Raw genomic sequence first — 21138 nt, 5'->3', positions numbered from 1 at the left:
TCACTTCGTGCACACGTGTATTTTTAAATCACACAGTGATGATGGTGTGTCAGCTAACCCCTGACAAAAAATAGCTATAGAAATCTTTTAGTATTGTGTATATAATTATTACAAGGATGATCACATCATACTTTCCCAGATATATGGGTAGCCTATATTGTCTTGAAAACTATATAGCCTAGTATAACATGTTTTAATGGGTTATGGTGTTTTTATTTTCATTCGGCTATTGATCATTGATATTACATTGCTGTTTATTATTGCTATTTTCCTTAATGTAGTTTTACTAACATTTTAAAACTGTTCACTCTCTCACGCACACACACTAACTGACGTTAAAAACATTTTTAAATGAACAAAGCGTTTTTAAACTCCATCCTGTGGAAGATAATAAAACATGTGGAAGCGTGTTTTATCCTTGCTCCCCACTAGAGGGCTATATAGGGTAATTTGGTCTATGTTGTGTCCGCTCACATAAAAGTTTAAAACCACCAGCCCGATGTAGGCTACTGCAAATGATTGTACAAGCTTGAAGGTAAACATATTTTGATTGTTCTCCATGATCATCCGGATAAGCTTCAGAATGCAGATTCAGGAATTTGGTTTCACTTTGGCATATTGCGTTACAGGGGTGATGACTGTTCTTGTTCTGTTGATTTTACGTGTTTGTTGGAGTGAAATAATGCTATTTAGCACAATTAATCACTCACTGAACTCAAGGTTATGTAGCTAGGTCTGTGACTATCAATTAATAATCGATACTAACTCATTTGCGTGCTATCAAGCCTGAGAAGGTAGTCTACGAAGGCTACATAAGGTTGTATTACTGATGTTTATTAGTTAGTTATCTATAGATGTAATTATGGACAGAGGCGATTTGTGACCTCTAGGCTTATGGAACTCGTTTGCTGAACCTTCAAGAATGGTCTGTTGAAGACACAGACGTACCAAACTCCAAAATGCGTCATAGTGGTGAGTTCACAATAGCGCAGCTGTCATCCTCCGCCAACATACTACTTTGCGTCACTTGTAGAAACTTCTCAGTTAGATATACACGCTTGTTTTTTCCGTTTCGATTATATTCGAATATATATATATTTTCAATCGTAATTTGATACCATATTATAATTTTAAGTTCAGGACGTTTAATTTCAGCCCATTATCATCACCATTTTGAAATGTAGGTCCAGTCAGAGAATTGGACATTTTCAGTTCAATGGATTCCCAAAGCCTTAAAGAGGAGTTGGATAGACTCCATGTCCAAAACCAGGAGATGAAACACATAATGCAGCAGCTCCTGAGGGAAAACCTGGAGCGGATGCAGTACACCGGCTCCCATACTTGCTTCCCGGCATGTGTGAGTTCCCTATAAAATCTAATAGTAGTACAATATAGCCTAAGCTACTACCGGTATGTAAATTTAATAGCCCATATTCTCTGAGGCCAATACGAATACAGCTTTGGCCCAATCTGGCTGTAAATCAATTATAGAAATCATACCATGGGCTACTTATAGTAACTTTCATGTTCGGTTCATATACAGAACTGTGTGGGAATGTGTTCGTGGTGTTGGGTGCAGGTGGCGGCCATCTTTGACATGTTTCCTCCTCCCTGTTTACAGTGTCATCATCAGCTGTTTCACCCGCATCTCCATCCTCATCTTGTGCCTGTGATGCTGCCAGACCATAATCCCACAATGCTCTGCGGCTCTCTCCAGTCGCTCAGAGCCGGTGTAGCGTCTGGTCAGCATGAGCTGTTGCCCCCTATCACCCCTGCACGTGCCCAGCAGCAGCAGTCCTGTGGCTCATTCCCCTCCTTGCCTGCACTTGCCCAGGGTCAGGACCCGGTCCAGCTGATCCTAGGTGACAGACGGCTCTCTGCAATTCCGCAAGGAGGTGCTCCGCGTCCCCTAGGCAGGAGGAATTTGACTGGCCTTGATCGGGCTCACCCACTGATGCCACTCCATCACAACATAGCACCGGGTGGCATTGCCAATGGCAGCATGGCGCCTGCTCCACCTGTCATCAACAAGGCAACAGGCAAAAGTCAGAACAACAAGCCGAAGAAGATTAAGGCCAGGCGCTGTATCAAAACTGTCCAAGATGTTGGCCTGAAAACCAGCAGTCAACAGGACAACATAAACAGTAACCGAAACCATATCAACGGTTGTCAACCCCCGGTAAAGCATACAATGCAGTCAGAGCAGGAGCAGGATATGGGGTGTGTGCTAGAACCCCTAAACGTTCACCAGATCCCTGAGAACCTCCGACTGGAGGCCCTGTGTGTTGCTGAGGAGATCAGACTCACCAGTCTCCGCTGTAACAGTGTCCTCAGTGGCAATGCCAGCGCTTCTGACCATGCAGGCAGTTCTACGAGCAGCCTCAGCCCTGTGGACCTCAGGACCCCGTCCGCACTGCGCACTCTGCCCTTCCTCAACACCCCCACTCCACCCATTGCCCATGCTGTCCCCTCCCCCCCTGAGACAGCCAAACCCCAGGTAACCAATCAGAGACGGTTCGTCAGTAGACTACCCCGCCTCAAGAAGACAGCTTCACTTAGTGTGGCCACTGCTGTGACAGGTGAGCAGTGAAGTCAGTAAAGTTAGATACATATCCCTAACAATTTTATACACACACTCACACACACACACACTGATCATACTGTCTGATATAGCTGTGGTTGCAACACAAGAATAGGATCTACAAATCAAAACAGATTTGACCTTTGACCTCCCAGAGCAAAGGTCCGTGGAGTGTCTGGCAGAGAAGGAAGAAGTGAAGGAGTGTAAGGAGGTGAAGAAGAAGAGAGTGATAGAGAAGCAAACAAGCAACACCCAGCAGATCAGGGAGCTCCCAGAGCTGGCCAAACTGCCCCCTGTGTCCTGTCCCGAGGAGGCCATCCTGCAGGCCTTCAGGCTGCTCAGAGAGGATGACTGGTGGGAGTATAGCTAAAATAGGCTAGGCTAACACATTAAATCTATACAAATTATAGGCTATTAGCTATGATAGGCTACTTTAACATATTTACTTGAGACAAATTATAGTTTTTCAGCTAAGATAAGATACAGTCATATTGACATATTTGTGTTCAAAGAGTGTCTTTTAATGAAGACAGCCTACCCTATGCAAGGTCTTTACACTTTAGAGCTAAGCTGGAGATAGACTGCTAAAGTCAAGTATATGCTCCTCTGAGTTGTGTGTGTGTTGTTGTTTCTGCAGGGAGCAGAAGATCGAGGCCCTGATCTCCATCAGGTCTCTGTCCCAGCACCACGCTGAGGTGCTGCTGCCCAGGCTGCATGATATGTGTCTGGCCGTCTACCACGAGGTCAGAGGCTCTCTGCTGGAAAACAAGCTGGAGTTCATGTTGCATTTGTTCTGTTTCAGACCCGAGAATATGTATTCAGATGACTTAGTTATACTGCACAGTTTCAATAAGCTTACTCGCCTTGGTGCCACTACAATGTATGCATGTTAGGCCTGGACACAGTTTTATAGACAGTATGAGAACACCGTTGTAACAAACTTTCTTTGTGTTCTATGTATTTTTGAGACAGCTTGTAACATTTTGTCATTCTATCTTTCTCAACACACCCAGGTGAAGAACCTGCGCTCGATGGTTTCCCGCGCTGCCATGATTACGCTGGCCCACCTGCACGCTCACCTGGGGCGAGGCATGGACACAGAGGCTGAGGGCACAGCCCAGACACTGCTGCCGAAAGCTGGAGAGGCCAGCGGCTTCATCAGGGAGGACATGGAGCTGGCACTGGGGTACATGGTGCTCAATGTCACCCCCTCTCGCAGCATGAACGCCCTCATCAACACAGGGCTCAGGTGAGGGGGAGAGAGAACCCTGATGAGCCTTTACTTCAGACTTCCTGAAGTTTATTGGTTCTCTGTGGTACTGCTGATACTAATTCTACTAGTACTACTATACTAGTTCTACTAGTCCTCAACAACTGGTCTCTGTTTCACCTGGTTTCACACCTGTCTCTCCTGGCTCTGTGGTTCTTTGTCTCTAAATATGGTTAAAACGGAAGCCTTGTGGGAGCAACTATGATGCTGATAATGGAACTCTCTTGAAACGGTCTATATGGTTCTTTGTCTCCTCTGGTTCTCTGGCTTACTCATTCTCTGTCTCTGTGTTTCTCTTGGTTTGTCTCAATGGTTCTCTACAGGCACCGTAATGCGGCCGTGAGGAAGACCACTGCACAGTTCCTGGAGAGACTGGCAGAGATCATGGGGGCATCCCGCGTCCTGTCTGGCAAAAAGAACCTGACTGACCGCTTCATCCACTCCATCAGCTGTCTGGCCCTCGACAGTGCACAGGAAGTCAGGTGGGAGTGATACTTCTTGTTTAATAATAACAACTCAGCTAACCAAACCTAATCAATTTATTATGTGGTATCTAAAAGTCATGTCATCTCCTATATCGATACTACATAGGATTATCTGTCAGTGCCGTGGATTTGAAATTGTATGTTTACCACTGTTAAAACACAATGAAGAGTTAATAACATATTCCGAAAACACTGTATGTTTTGCACTGTATACATATTACACAGTGCATTATACAGTATGTTATACAATATGTTGGTCCATGTAGTGACTATAAATTAACTAGTGCAGTGCCCGTACAAAACATGCCAATTCGAAAAACCCGTTGTCCAATGACATGCCTGCAGGTACTTTAAAAATGGGCTGATGCTCTAAGTTTATGTCACCACTGGATCAAAATGATATCACAAACACAGGGAGAGACTGTGGCAATGTTCAAATATCTAGGGGTTCATTACATAACCTGAATACTTACAAAAAGAGTATCGAAGCTGAAATAAAAACAAATAAAAAAAAAAAGAAGACAAATCAAACAGCTAACCAGAGTCATGTAACGGCTGGGCCCTATATGCCATCTGATTGGGACATGCGTCGACACTGCCACTTCCCATCACTTAACTCAAGAAATGGGCGTAGAATAGGGACAAGACACTGTAAGACAAAAACATTACAATGAAAGCAGCAAAGCAATCATTCTTGCCAAGCATTCAATAATGCAAATAATAAGCATTCAATAAGCATTGTTTCAGAGTTATAGCTTTTATACATCAAAATGGGCATAATACTAAAAGCTGTTTTGGCTATGTTAAGCCTGTAATTCAAAATTTGATGATAGAGAAGTTTGGAGTATATTGATTGACTCTCCCTAAACGGTCTCTCTATTTATTTTATATAGCGCCTTTCTCAAACCCAAGGTCGCTTTACATAGTAGGAAGGCAAGGAAACACAATAACAAACAAACAAAGACAAGTTATCTGTATGGCGCTATGTGTTGGGTGTGGAGGAGAAGTGATCATTAAACAGAAAGGTCTTAAGATGTGCTTTGAAGAAAGGAAGAGAAGGACAGGCACGAAGAGGTTGGGGGAGGGAGTTCCAGAGTTTGGGGGCCAAGGCACTGAAGGACCTGCCACCCAGGGTGGAGAGTCTGGAGCGGGGGATAGCCAAGAGGTTTTGGTCAGAGGATCATAGTGAGCGGGAAGGAGTGTAAAGGCTTCTACATACTCGACGCACCCGACCGGTAGCGCGACAACATGACGTCAAAATGACGTAGATCTTGCTGGCGCACCAGGATTTTAGCCAGGTAGCGCAAAGTAGCGCACCACTCATTTTTTGGTACTGGTAGTCAATGGAGTTGATGGAGAATGGGGGTGATGTGTGCTGATCGTCTGGTATGGGTGAAGAATATATTGTAGTCTTTGAAGGGTTTTAGTGGGGAGACCAAGGAAAAGTGAGTTGCAGTAATCTAGACGGGACATAATGAAAGAGTGAACCAAAGTCTGTGCATCACTAGCAGAGAGGAAGGGGCAATGTTACGGAGGTGAAAAAAAGCAGTCTTAGTGAGTGATTTGATATGAGGATCAAAGCTAAGGGTGGAGTCAAGCTGAATGCCAAAGTCTTTAACAACAGGGGTAGAGTGGACAGATGAGCCATCAATGTTGGGAGTGAGGATGAGGATGCTTTTAGGGCCAATAAGCAGAATTTCGGTTTTGTCTGTGTTGAGCTTGGGAAAATTGTTTTAGATCCATCATTTTAAGTCAGAGAGGCAGTCAGTGAGGGAGCGTGGTGGGGGGTCAGAGGGAGAGGGAGTGGTAAGATAGAGTTGGATGTCATCTGCATAGCAGTGGAAGTTGAGACCGTGGCTGCAAATAATCTGGCCAAATGGGAGGATGTATATGAAAAAGAGGAGGGGCCCAAGTACAGAACCCTGGGGGACACCACGAGTGACAGGGGACTGATGTGGACCAAACTGCTTTCTGTTAATGAGGTATGACTGAAACCAATTGAGGGCTGTGCCAGAAACACCAATAGCACAGACGAGAGATTAGAATATTGTGGCTGATGGTATCGATGCCTATGAAAAGTCCTTGTGGTATCAAACATATTTTGAATGTTAATTTAACATATAAAAACATCACAATAATGTTTTAATGCTGTCATTATTAATGAGTTGGTGTTGATGTCCTTATTGTAAATAAATCGGTGTTGATGAATTGTTTGTGTTTAAAACAGAACCCATGCCCGTAACACGCTGGCATTCTTGGCTTGCCATCCTGACCTTATCAAGATGGTGGACAGGTTCGCCCCTCAGAAAGATCAAGGCACCATCAGGGACGTCATCAACAAAGGCCAAAAAAAGTGGGTGCAAACCATTGGAGGACACCATTAACACACATAGCATTTATCTATCATTGTCAAAAATTGGCCAACATCTCTACTTATTAACCTCAGAGAATCCGGAAGGAAATGTCTTAGTAATGTTTCCTTTTGCCCCACCCCCGCAGGAATATTCATTGAAGTGAACATCCAAGCTGGAAGAATGCAATAATGAATACTGGTCTACACACAAACTGTAACAGTCGCTGATCCAAATGAAGAAGGAATTGTGGCATCAACAAAGGATCATCCAGCCCACCAGCAGCATTCCAGCAGACTACAAGGCCAAGCTCCTTCTCCCATTCCAGTCTGCTCTCATTCACTCTCAAGCAGCTCTACAGCCCCCAACCAGCTACAGCATTCAAACATCTATTTTTACATAGGCCTAATTTGTATTTTCTTTTTCACATCATTCTTCAAGTTAAAAATAAAGGGGAACAAAGTGTATTTGTCTGTCTCATTTGGCTCAACATCGTTAATAATAAACTTTGCCACTGTTTTGCACATGTAGCGTGCATACAGTAGCAGTCTTATAAAATATTCTAACTACGCTAGAAACAACATATTGTGAGGAAATTGTGAGAAAATAATTCCGCATCTATAAACCAATAACCGGAAGTGAGGTAAGAGAGGGCAAACAGGTCAAGTTCAATGAATGGTGTAATGAATCCTGACACAGACTCAAAGGAGATTATAAACAACAAGAACACCTTTGATGGGCCACAGCCTTATAATTATATGCCTCCTTGGCGAGATAGGCAAGTGAAATAGGGGCCAGGAAGAGAACAGGGGGAGGAACGATGGGCAGAGGAGAGAGGTAGAGTTGTGATGTCATGAGTAGTGGCTAACGCTGTGATAACAGTGGCTAACGCTGTGTCTGTGTCTATGACATTATTTTGATATCGTTTCACGAAAAATTAGTTTTTGCATGGTGCACAGGCCACGTTTCATGTATCAACCCCTGAAGGTTGTAGAGAATCATATTTGGTTTTTGGTATGAATCTCATCTTATATCAATGTCATGAAGCACCAAACTCCCTAAATGACCTTCATTTATTTTAAATATTGATGCAAAAAAGTAAACTTAAACTGTCGCAAAAATCTGTATTTTAGCTTTGCGAACCACCTAAATCTATGGAATTTATTCTGAGTTACTGAACTTACTTGGATGGATCATGAATCTGGGATAGAAGAAATGTAGTTGACCTCTACTGTTGAATTTTTGTTCAAAACAGCTGTATTGTATTGTTTATCAGACTATATTTGTGTTTAACTTGTGTACTAAAAAAATCAGTGAAGTTCTGCTTTTCCCTAATTTGATGATCTCCCATTTGACTGAACTGGCATGTGCTTGACATGGAAATGTCATGTAAATGAAAGCACCGTGTGCAACATTTTCATTTTTAAATCCACCACAGGAACTTGGAGGAAGGTACATAACAGATAGACTGATAGATATGTTATTGATCCCCAAGGGGAAATTCAAAGTCCCAGTAGCTTAAGACACCACAACATACACTACAACAAAAATAGGATGATAAAATAACAAATCCACTAATAAGGACAGTAAAGGATACTAAATCAAGGATCCACGTGAATATACTAAGGATTTATAAGCATGAGGCTTATCTCATGAGACTGACCCTGTGTTTTTAATATGCAGTGGTAAGGTGCTCTATGAGGTGTGTGTCATGGTGGTAGTGCAAATAAGTCCAACAGTGCAGGGATAAAGTCTAGAGACCAGCAATAAAAAATGGACAATATAAGAGACCAGCATTAAATATGGACAATATAAGAGACAAATGTAAGCATAGTAATAGTTATAGCATTATTATATGGACAATATAACAGAAAAAAATGTAAACATAGTAATATAAGAATTATAGCAGCAGAGTAGACAGTGTAAGCAGTAACACAGTGGGTGAGTGGACAGTCCATACACAACATTAAAGTGTAGAAGAGGGTGGAGAGGCAGATAGACTAAGCAGAGAAGTCGATCTCTTCTCTTCCATTTCGTGAAGCATTGAAGAGTTGTATGTCTTGAATTTCCCCTTGGGGATCAATAAAGTATCTATCTATCTATCTATCTATCTATCTATCTATCTCTCTCTCTCTCTCTCTCTCTCTCTCTCTCTCTCTCTCTCTCTCTCTCCCTGGGGACAAATTACTTCCTCAGTCTGTCAGTTGTGCATGGCAGTGAGCGTAGTCTCCAACTGGTCAAGCTCTTCTGCTTTATGATAGTGCTGTGGAGTGGATGACAGTCATTGTCTGAGATGTTGATTAGTTTGTTCAGGGTCCTTTTGTCTGATATTGAAGTGATGCACTCCAGTTCAGCTGTGTGTATGCGAGGTGGGGGATGAGGAGGAAGAGGAGGAGGGCAAGAAAGAGGATTTTTATTGGATACTGTAGTACAGTAAAACAAAAGAAAAGATGTGAATACATTGAGCCAATCATATGGTGTGTTGTGAAGACATCGTGCCAATAATGTGTTGTGAACTCGCCGCTGGAGCAAGATTGGTGTCGTGAAGCCTTGCGCACGCGCATTTCTGCTGAATAGGATGCCCGATGAGTGCCCAAAAAGCGTTGCCGCCGAGTGGCCGCCGAGTGAAGGGACTTGCCTAAAAGGACTTTGCTTATATCACAACACTTGAGTTTGCTATTTTTCTTTCTTTTTTTCTGTTTTACAGTTTTTTTTCTTGACTTTAAATTTGTTCTCTGACCTGTGAAATATTTCAGTGCTATGGTAACTTACAAGATACCTCAAACAAGGACATTTCCAATTTTGCACATTTTATATAAGAAATAATAATGTCATAATAATTGGCTTCTAACCTTAACTGATTTGATGGTATTACAGTAATGTGACAACCTGATTTTTGATTATTTATTTATTTTTTACTTTTTTTGTATTTACATTGATAGAGGTTGTGCACACACCAGTTTCAGGTGTTATATATTCAACTGTGATGAAACTCACCATAAGTGTGGTAGTGATGGTGTGAAATAATAGTGAAATAACTTAAAAGGTTAAAATGCTAAATAAATAAGTCTAAATACGTCATCCATTTGGATTGTTTGTCTTTGAGTTATTGTCACTGATTCATAGTGGGCAATCTATTACACCAACTGGCTGGGAAGTGCAACAGTTGTGGAGTCGGCATTCATAGCCTGTCTCTGCAAAACAGTACATCTCCAAACTCAAAAACAGTAGACAGTGTCCTGTTCGTTCTTAAACTTTCCATCACACTTGGTGCCTCTGCCTAGCCACTAAATGTGTTAGAATTAGTTCTGTATTTTAAACAATACTTACCCCCTTTGCACGTACACACACACACACGTTTTATGGTGTTTTAAGCCCCCAACATCGTCTTCCAGGCATGTGCTGTATGGAAGGCGCTAGGGTTAGGGTTAGGTACCCACACACACACACACACACACACACACACACACACACAGATTAATAGCTTATTGTTTTGTTTTTTTCTAAACAAAATTGGCATTACCATGTAGGCCTGAGTCTAGTTGTATTGTGTTGGGGTCTAGGCTGGGATGAACTAAAGCAGTAACTTTATTATCCCAAAGGTAAACTTATATTGCAGACAGGTAGGTTACACAAGAGATATAAAAAGTATAAAATATAACAGTACAGTACAGAAGACTGACAAGCAACAGTGGACAACAGCACAGGACAACAGTACAATACAAGATGAGATCACAACACACCAGCCAAGGTATCTACTGAGAGGGCATCCCCATGCACAGTTATGGGGCTCAGATTCACACCCTAATGCAGTGACAGACATCATTGTTGTGTATTATCCCAAAGGTAAACTTATCTTGCAGACAGGTAGGTTACACAAAAGATATAAAACAATATATAAACCACAACAGTACAGTACAGAAGATTGACAAGCAACAGTGGACAACAGGACACGAAAACAGACAGGACAAGATAAGATCACAACACACCAGCCAAGGTATCTACTGAGAGGTCATCCGCATGGGTAATGCAGTTTTGGGGCTCAGATTCACACCATAATGCAGTGATAGACTAGCCTGACGAGCCAGACCCACATTAAAATCTAGGGTCTGGGCACTCACCGTTCGCAGTGCTCAGTCCGAGGGGCGGGATAATCAGTTGTCTTTCAAATTCCCTCTGCACGCAATAGGACAGCGGCAGCGCTATGAGTCCCATGCGTTTCCCACCAGCGGAGCTAGTTGGCTAGTTCAAATGTTTGCCAACTTAATAAAAGCTTAACTCGTGTCACACTGTTCGCCAACAGCAACATTCATCTTATTTGTTTTCAAGTAGCAGGGAATTCAAGCCAAACCGTTGCAACTCTGCCATCAATCATTATGTTAAGCCCACCTAACGACTCTATACACAATTTGATTGGCCTGATTGAGTTTCGATTACGAGACTAGCCCTGGCAGCTAGGGGCGCGTCTAGAGTCCTAGGCTAGTGATAGACATCATTGTTGTGTGTTGAGTTAGGGGTTTTCATAAGCTGAGTCCTGTTGCATGGTGTTGGGGTTCAGGCTCTGATAGATTGAGTCCTGTTGCATGGTGTTGGGATTCAGGCTCTGATAGACTGATTCCGGTTGCATGGTGTTGGGGTTCAGGCTCTGATAGGCTGGGTCCTGTTGCATGATGTTGAGGTTCAGGTTCTGATAGGCTGGGCTTGTCACAATGCTGGGTGGAGTTACATCATCTCTTGCTGTATCGTTCTCATAATCTGCAATGCTCTAAAACACAACCACACAGATCATATATCACTCAGTGTGCAATTGGCCAGGGTTGTGCAAAATTCGAATTGCAATTCTACTTCCTGTTTGCTACCTCAATTGAAATGCAAGTGAAATTCAATAACTGAATTGGAATTTAAGAGCCAGTTTCAATTAAATTTTGGAATTCTGCACCACCCTGCAATTGACAGACTAATTTCTCTTTTTCCTCTCTATCTCTCTCTACTGTATCTATGTCTCTCTCTCTCTCTCTCTTAGTTATAAATGGACCACTTTAAGACAAAACAATTTGGTTCAGCACACAATGTATGATGGACAAGATTGTGATTGGATACCAGAAAAAAAAAAAAAAAAAAACATGTGAAGTTGAAACACTAAGTAGGTACTTGGCTATGTTCCTCATTAAATCATTGAAGTGCATCTAATCACATTAGAGAGATACAGTCTCTTTTCATTCATCTCTTCATATCTGCTCACCCATCTGTTGTCACTTCGGTTCACAGACGCAGCAGGATCTGTTGAAGAGAATCACACTTTTTTATTCATGTTTCCACCTCTGCAAGATATACAAATATGTGACAGGATTTTGAGCCAACCTGGAGTGTTTCTTCGCTTTCTGTAGAGCTTGAAGACTACAGCTCCCAACACCAACACCACCATCACTACCACCACCACCGTGGTCAAATAGATTATTGGGGATCCTGGATAAGTACTGGGGTCTTCATATACTGTATAATCACACATATGGAAACATGGTGTAGCATTTATGGTAAAAAATCAACTGTACCATGAGACCTTGGGGACTCCTGTCAAAGTGCAGGTGGAATCGTTGTCACATATGTGAATATTCTCATTCTATTTGCAGTGGCACTTTCCAACTCATGATTAGGAATCAGGGTGGGCTTCACGGTGGCTATGCCCATGTCATGTCATAGTGAACATAAAGAAATTCAGATATTGTACTACAAAATAGCGGACTTGACTCTCAGAATCATTATAAGTATGACTAATAATGAATTGCATTTTTCTCTTGTCATAACTTCTTGTCTTCATCTGCATGCCGCAGTGTAGATGCTTGTTACACTATTGAATAACTGTGTTAATGTAGTATGTCTTTTTTTGAGCAGATGCTTTTGTCCACAACAATGTACATTACATTTTAACCTAGGACCAAACAAAACACACCAGAGAGATAGCTCACCCCTCCCTTCAGTATTCCCCATGCTGCCCTCACTTCGTTTTTTTCTAGTTTTCGGACACAGGGCTGCCTACAGAGACCGATGTTTTCACGGAATGGGCAGCTAGCGGATCATGATGAGATGATTACTGAATGTGATAAGGAACAATAAGGAAAGTCTCTCCTCGTGTTGATCAATGTGATGGCTAACATTTAATGGAATCTGTTTGGCTGTCAGTTCTTTGTGTCGTGATCATTATAGTTTATGTGTGGATGTTGTCATTCATATTAGCTAGAGCGATATTTTTTTGTCATCATTGTTATTCTTTTTGTTGTTGTTGTGAATGAACCTTTACTTAGGATATCTTAAATTTAGGAGTTTTGGATTAGGCCTTAGGGATATTCCACCATTTGGGGAATTACACTCATTTTCCACCTCCCCTTGAGTTAAACAATTGATTTTTACCTTTCTCCAGTTCATCCAGGAGTTCTCTGAGTTTGGCGATTTTAGCTCCAGCCTAGCATAGTAGATCATTGAATCGGATTAGACCATTAGCATCTCTCCTGCTTAGCCTCGTGAGACCATCCTGATCTCTCGATCTTCATATTTTCACCCGCAGATCAGTCTGGCATCTCTCCGATAGAGAAAATGTGCAGCAGTTCGCAAAACGAACATCCAATCAGCGTTGGTTTTGAGGCGGGTTTAGGTGTGACGCAACAAGAAGCTACTGTTCAATCTAAATAACATGCCGATGTCCACGGATAAGATGAGCATAGCTATCGCTGAAGTTTTATCCAAATATTCAAGTATTCCTGAGGAAGCTAGAAAGCTAGGAGTCTCTGCAATGTAGCTGGGAGGAATGAAGGACACAGACATCCTCCACGGCCAATTCCAGTTAGTGTTTGGTAGCCCTGAATCTTAGTTACTTAACAAGAAGGAATATGCTTTCTTCAGAAGTGTCGCCTACCATGAAAACTTGGTGGGGATTGTCATTGATGAGGTTCATGTCACATACAAATAGTAAATTAACGTTAAAAACGTTAACGTTAGCTACCTAACTTGTATGTTAAAAGATGGCATTAGAGGAACGCTTCGTTGATCTGATTGGTTGATTTGGCCCATCTATCACCAACATAGGTGGTGATTGACAGATGGTTTATCCAATAAGCTAACCAAAATTTTCGCTCCTACCCAAACATTCTCCAACGGAAAGTTCCCAGATGGATATGCAGAGCAAATACGAAGCAATCCATCTGGCGGAGTCAGGTTACTCGCCTGCTAGCATCATGTTTAAAAGTGACTAAGATTTCCAATAATTTTCCTATTTAAAACTTGTCTCCTCTCAAGTTAGAAACTGTAATAGGATCAACAGAAAATGAAACGTGGCGATTTTCTAGGCTGATTTGACATGGAACTATACTATACTCTCATTCCAGCGTAATAATCAAGGAACACCATGGGCGCAGCAACACAATATCATGCAGCACCTGAAAATAGTCCCCGTAGGCTGACTTTCAGCAACAAGGTTGAGCTGCAGTACGAATTGGTTAGTGACTGGATTATTACACCCGAATGAGAGTATAGTTCCATGTCAAATAATTTTCTCCCTCCTCCAATCTAACTCCTTATTTAACTGTGAATTGAAATGTGCATCCATATTGTTTAGGTTTATGTACACTGTTATAATGGACATCTTGCAACTACTTCTTACCAAAATTAAAGGCCTCTATAAAATAAACAAACTACCCATTTGCTGTGCATTGTTCTATGCGACACAGCATATCATCAAGTAATTGTTTAATGCTTTAATTAGTTTAAATAAGCATTATAAAAATAATGATGAACAGAAACAAGTCACAATATTTATAACTTTGCCCTTGTTAATACTTATCATGGCTTCAGACCTTCCCCTACACATGTGTAGATGTGTATTTGTTTTAGAGCTGAAGGTCTAGCATTCTCAAAAAAAAAAGAAGACATTTTTAAAAATATTTAAATATCTTTTTAAATGTCAAAAGATTATGTGTGGGCCAATTTTGAATATTTACATTTTCAAAATATATTGTGAACACACACACACACACACACACACACACACATGTATATATATATATATATATATATATATATATATATATATATATATATATATATATATATATATATATATTTGTGTATGGGTTGTATTTTTATACAGTGAGCTTGGGCACAGTATTTACCCATATTATCTCCACTTGTCTTACTGACAACAGTTTAAGTGTTTTAATCAGAACAAAAGGTAGGCAAAAGGCTACCACTTTAGAAATTAATAACATTGTGATGATTTTGGCTGCATGCAGATTATAAAACTAAACTGAATTAGCCTACAGATTACAGGCCTGTGGAGTGTGTTAGTAAGATGCATGGACATAACTTGCATTCTTTTTAAAGAGTGAACTGAGGAGCAGGGTCGTTACCAGATAATTGTGGTTAGGATCTAAATGTCTCTTCGTATACATCAGGTGTTTTGTGAAATAGAAGCGTTATTTAGGCTAAACAACAGTTTAATTTATTGTGTAGATAAGTGTTGTCCCCTCCGATGGGGTATTTTTGTAACTGGTGTGCATGTGCATTTGAGACAGAGAGAGGAAGAGGAGGTGGAAACCTCACTTTAGCCTACATCACACACAATTCTGCACATGGATATTTTATGAATATAACTCAGAACGTTGCTATCTGACCCACCCTGCAATATAATCTACATGTATACATCCTACCCACAACCCTCTGACCCGCGGGTTACGGGTCAGCCCGTGCATCACTATTAGTCACCTATGTTTTATATAAACGTATCAAAAATGTGGAAAAAATCACAAACCTGGAGATGTTGACTAAATGTGGAAAAAAATAATAAATAAATGTATGAATGTGAGTGGAGGTTGTCCCTGTGGAATGTTGAAATTGTAATTATTGTAAGAGTCAGTTGGTTTACTATGACTGATCCACATAAAAACACAAAAAAATTATGTGAAGTGAAAGCTTAAAGAACTTATTTAAATGTGGTCTTTCGAATATACCTTCATACCTGTAATAATAAGCTGTGTTCTGTTGTATAGGTTGGTGTAGGATAGAGATGACAAAGTGACTTTAAATCCACACCAATAGACTCCAGCATCAGCTTTGACAAGATTATTGATGGTGGCCTTGAAAGTCCTTCCATTTTGCCAATTAGTGACAGAGTACCGAATATCACTCAGGCGGGTGCATGTTGAACGGTTTGCTCCCACACAGAGAAATTTCTCACTGTTAGCATGTTTACTGAAGAAGTCACAGGTGATGTCTGCACTGTCCCCAACAGTATGCTGTAGTTTCTGGTTTTGACCAGTAGAGGGCACTAAGAGTCAAACACAACATAAAACATGAAAGACCACTAGGGGATCAATAGAAAACACTTAATAAGGTGTGTTGAAATATATGCAACAGATTCTAACACACATGGTGATGATAATACACAATAGAATGTGTTCACACCTTCAGATTTGTTTAAGCTCAATTTGTTCAGTACTATTTACATAATCTGTATAAAATAGATAGCCAGCTGTACTGTATGTTGAAACAAGATGTGTTTTAAATTATATGAGCATCCATTAGAATGCATTACACTCTACAGTGGACTCAAATAAGAATGTTCTACCATCACTGAAAAATATAAAGAACACAGGTTCAGGGGCGGACTGGGACCAAAAAACAGCCCTGGCATATTTGGCCCAAGCGGCCCTCAAATCGGTCGGGCACACCTAATTAAATACAAAATCTTTGCATTACCCTTAAATATGCCTATTTTCAGCTGTCATGGAGCACTGAAAGTGATGTAGGCCTCATTGACTATCGCTCTGACTGATCAGAGGTAGCCATGGAGCACATCTCCATATTCAAGTAGGCTATACAAGCAATTATTAAAGAAGAGTTTCTGCTTGGATTCAAAGTATCATTTCAAATGATTTAATAGGCTACATTTAAACTATATGCTCAACTGACAGCAGCACCAAACAGTTAATGAAGCCTATGTGTAAAGAGCTAAATTACCTAGATTGTCGTAGACATTACTTACTGTAGGACAACTGAAACAACACGAAATAAACAGGGCTGTAGCTGGAAATATTTTATTCCTAGGCTATACTACCTACCTACATTGCTGGTACATTTTGGAACAGTATAGCTACATTAACTAATTCTCTTTAATGTCTTCCAGTAGCCTATTGTAGGCTATAGGTTACTGTATATATAGCTTAGTTGGCTTGTGCATGAATATGACTTGATGTTTTGTAGCCTACATTTCCGTCAGTCTACAGTCTTTTAGCCCATCTTTACCATGATAACCTTTCCAAGATAGAACCCTTTTGACCTTCTACTTTGAGAGACCAACCATCACTTATGCCATCGATGTTGAATTTTGGGCGTCTCTGAGCCAAAATGCGAGGGGTGGGGCCTGACGTGAGCTGTTGTTGGATCAGTCGAGTGTCAATATGGAAATGTAACCAATGGGCCGCTGATTGTCCTTCCTTTGGGCCGATCGTTGGCCAAAATGATTAAATTAATATATATATATATATAATTTTATTATATTATTATATTATATTATATATATATATATATATTAAATTATATATATAGCCTATTCTATTGGCCCAAAAGGTGTGTCGACCCACCGGGAAAATGCCCGGTATGCCAGATGGCCAGTCCGCCCATGCACAGGTTGACCACCACTGACCTGCGAGCAATTTTATGTCCAGTGTATGTGTTCCAAACTGTACCGGATCCATAATACATCCTTCAGGATGTGACTTCCAATGGGGTGATATCCTCTCGCAATTTAGTGAATTTATATATGTGATGATGATGGCTCCTCCACGGTATGCATAGATGTCAATATAATTACCAGCTCCCATCTGTCCTGCTAATGACAAGTCATATGAAATATCCCAAAGTTATTCAATTGTCAGTAAATTAAGGGTAGGACATTACAACTTCTTTCTGTCAAGATATACATACTAGCCTGTCCACTCATTCAACTCAACCAATAATTGTTTGTTGCTGTTTACTCATTCACTGCATACAGGAGCCTTTTCTTCTGGGAATTTATTCTTTTTTACTACTGTTTTACTGCTACACTGTTTTTCATGCTATATTAGCACACATGACCAATGGCTTCTGCTACAATACTGAATGGCTGTAACCCTATTACCTCAACCTATTCTTGCACTGACATAGTTTTTTATATTCCTTGTCTACATTATACTTTACTCTCCTATTTGTCCATATTATTTATGCTGGTCTCTAGACATTATTCTTGCACTGTTGCATGTGTTGGACTACTGTTGGACTACTTTTTGCACCTTCACCATGACACTCACTCTCTTGAGCACCTTACCATGCACACAGAACTACAGGACTACTGTTGGACTACTTTTTGCACCTTCACCATGACACTCACTCTCTTGAGCACCTTACCATGCACACAGAACTACAGGACTACTGTTGGACTACTTTTTGCACCTTCACCATGACACTCACTCTCTTGAGCACCTTACCATGCACATAGAACTACAGGTCAGTCCCGGCCCTGTCACTGCAAGCGTCTCATGCTTGATCACCCTCAGGCACACTGTGGATTTTTTAAATTTAATTTATATAGTATATTTAGTATTTAGTTTTGTTAGTTTTTCTTATCTCCTACTGTCTCTATTGTACAGTCGAGTTTGGTTATATGTTTATACTTATATTTACCATTTCTGCTGTAAGTGCAGGTTGTGTGTGATGTCTGCTACTGAGACCTTGAATTTCCCCTTGGGGATCAATAAAGTATCTATCTATCTATGTATCTAAGTGCTTAAATTAGTGTGGTACTTAGAGGAGCAGAGTTTGACAATCACCTTGCAAAATCACACATTCTACATAACACCCGTCTATTTCCACATATGATGACATTATTGTCTATAGCAACATCTTCATGAAAACAGCCGTCAAGCTTAAAATATGTGTGAAATGTACTTTATAAACTCTGCCTTGCCCATCTATTGCATGCACAGTTCATAATACGTACAACACCAAATGGCTAAACGTAGGCCTATGAAGCTGACATGTTAGCATGTGAGCACATTAACAGGACATGTTGATTATAATAGTGAAACTAAACTAATAAGAGGTATGTGAGTAACCATAGCAACAATACCTAAGAGTAGGAAGATGAGGAGAAAAGAAACCATCTTCATCCTAACAGGTTTTCTTATGTCGTCCACTATGCAAGAATCACTGGTCCGCTGGGCAGAGAGAACTCAGAGACTGTCAAACACATGACTGCAGCTAAAGACACAGGATTGGTCAGTCTCTGGCTTTGTGGTTTTGTCATTTCCTCTGCGACACGCCACTCCAGACACTAGGACATGTGAAGTGGGCTGAGGGTGATGAGGATTAATATTAGGATTATACAACAGTAAAATGCTGACACCCTTTATGTGTTCTTTTTTTGTACACATTAACAGTATATGTAACAGTATATTACTGTATATTTACGTTGAAACTACTTTCTACTTGAAACTAATTACTTTCCTGTGGTTCTCTCTTTGCTCTGCATGTTGTCATAGTAACATTCTATAAGGGAAAAAAAACACAGAAGCTGCAGAGCTGAAAGCTGATGACCCCAGATGACTGTCCAAGTTCAGTCCAACTGTCTGCACACATAGGGAGCTTTTGCAGGGACGTATAGCATTGAAATTGCTTGAAATAAATTATGAAATAGAATTGTGCTACTAAAATACATGATATTTTCCTTTTAACTTAAAGTGCCTATGCCACATCAACAGTTATGATCTATTTGGAACCGTTTCAGAGGCTTGGTTTCTGACGTGTTGTTGTTAAAAAAAATAAACAAACCTCACCACCCCACAGGTTCCCTTTTCTCTCACATCACTGATCAAGGGATAAACAGCGAGTGCTAGACAGAGTGGGCGAAACAGGGAGCAAATAGCGGGCTGAGCTGATGAACCCAGATGCAACAGAAGTGACGCGGGCTGAGGGTGATGAGCGGCTCACAGGGGCGCAACTACCCATTTGCTGAGGGGTATGCAATAACAACATTGGTGCCCCCCCCAAACAAAAACTAGGCTGCTGTTTTAGTTATGATTGTGATTAATCTTACATTTATATGATAGATGATAACAAAAATATAACATAAACAACTAAAGATAAAAAAAGGCCAATAATGTACCCTATTAGTGTGTATTTTGATGAAGTTTTGATAATTGGTGCATTGTCACTTTAAGGGGTGCTGAGTCTCTAGATGGTTATCATAACGTCCTTTTGCCAGCTCTTGCTCACAAAGGATAAGGCTGATCCAACTCTAGCCTTGTTTGTTTGCGCCACATTGACAACACAATATTAAGTTAATACAAGCAGCTTTCATTGTTAGGATGGAAACATGTAATGAGTTGTTGCTGGCTTGACATTTCTATTTGCAATTAAAAGTGCATTATGAGCCCGGTAGCCACTTAGCTATCTGAATGGAATAGGCTACGTTTCAATCGGCATCTATATGCTTCATGGAAATGCTTAGCTTAAGGAAAACTAATTATTGAAGACTCACCAACTCAATTATTCAGAAGCAAAGAAATCTTTATATTCTTGGCCATGTTACAAGCCAGTGAGTACAGGCAATGTTAAAGAGCCCTCTCACCAACCTGAGCTTATACAGTAAATGGTGAGCCAGTGTGAACTTGATAACTCTGTCACCTACTGTAGCCTCATCTTTCTTTATTTAGTCATTTCCTTTTCCTTTCCTTAAATCTGACTAAACCTATCGCTGCGCGGCGGTCATAATAAGGACTCTTAAGCATTCTAAGTCATAATAAGGACATTTCTATAATAAGGACCCCAAACCTTTCAACGGTAGTGTAGGTGACACATTAAAGAAGGGATGTTGGCTCATGCAGAATCCTATTAACACACACACACACACACACACACACACACACACACACACACACAAACACACACACACACACACACACAAACACTTACACACACACAGTACACACACACACACACACACACACACACACACACACACACACAAACACACACACACACACACAAACACTTACACACATACAGTACACACACACACACACACTTACACACTCAGCCACATCCTCTGTACGTGTGACATCATCACAGTTCTAGAGAAATGAAGAGGCAAGTGTGGTCAGGGGTGGATGGAGTAAACGAATAGCAAGATGGTATCAACAGGCTGCAAACAGCAGTTTGCCCACTGCGTCGTAGACACTGGACTCTAAAACATTCTTTTCAGTGAGGGTTTGTCCCATATGTCATTTTGAACATGAGTTATTTATTATGACCGCCGTGCAGCGAAGCGGCGGTCATATAGGTTTAGTCAGATTATTATTATTTTTTTTTTTTTTCGCATGGCCAAAGGATTCCCGTGACACTGAAAGACCGGGGTACACAAAACTT

General features: G+C 40.8%; 2 protein-coding genes across 2 annotated transcripts; one reads left to right on the top strand and one right to left on the bottom strand.

Annotated features, from left to right (window-relative positions):
* Positions 1-1044: 1044 nt before the first annotated feature.
* Positions 1045-7129, top strand: LOC121718274. The gene is made up of 8 exons (XM_042103218.1): positions 1045-1357; positions 1622-2579; positions 2737-2935; positions 3219-3324; positions 3595-3830; positions 4175-4333; positions 6564-6689; positions 6836-7129. The coding sequence occupies exons 1-8, from the start codon at positions 1217-1219 to the stop codon at positions 6846-6848; spliced, it is 1938 nt and encodes a 645-aa protein (XP_041959152.1). The 5' UTR covers positions 1045-1216; the 3' UTR covers positions 6849-7129.
* A 4068-nt stretch (positions 7130-11197) lies between these two features.
* LOC121717975 (CMRF35-like molecule 1) lies at positions 11198-17432 on the bottom strand. The gene is made up of 5 exons (XM_042102699.1): positions 17381-17432; positions 15695-16003; positions 12049-12180; positions 11930-11967; positions 11198-11452 (listed from the first exon to the last, which is right to left on the bottom strand). Exons 1-5 carry the CDS (start codon positions 17430-17432, stop codon positions 11198-11200), a joined length of 786 nt encoding a protein of 261 aa, XP_041958633.1.
* Between the last annotated feature and the right edge of the window lie 3706 nt (positions 17433-21138).

This window comes from Alosa sapidissima, chromosome 9 (genome assembly GCF_018492685.1).
Source record: "Alosa sapidissima isolate fAloSap1 chromosome 9, fAloSap1.pri, whole genome shotgun sequence".
Taxonomy (NCBI): Eukaryota; Metazoa; Chordata; class Actinopteri; order Clupeiformes; family Clupeidae; genus Alosa; species Alosa sapidissima.
This window is presented reverse-complemented; position numbering and strand designations above follow the sequence as displayed.

Bases quoted from the DNA above. Each gene is read 5' to 3' on its own strand.
- LOC121717975 (XM_042102699.1), bottom strand. From the start codon at position 17,432: ATGGATCCGGTACAGTTTGGAACACATACACTGGACATAAAATTGCTC. The intron at 16,004-17,380 runs GTCAGTGGTGGT...TTTGACTCTTAG, and splicing joins GGACATAAAATTGCTCGCAG to TGCCCTCTACTGGTCAAAAC. The intron at 11,453-11,929 runs GTGAGCAGATAT...GTTGTGTTTTAG, and splicing joins ACCGAAGTGACAACAGATGG to AGCATTGCAGATTATGAGAA.
- LOC121718274 (XM_042103218.1), top strand. From the start codon at position 1,217: ATGGATTCCCAAAGCCTTAAAGAGGAGTTGGATAGACTCCATGTCCAA. The intron at 1,358-1,621 runs GTGAGTTCCCTA...CCCTGTTTACAG, and splicing joins ATACTTGCTTCCCGGCATGT to TGTCATCATCAGCTGTTTCA. The intron at 3,325-3,594 runs GTCAGAGGCTCT...CAACACACCCAG, and splicing joins GTCTGGCCGTCTACCACGAG to GTGAAGAACCTGCGCTCGAT.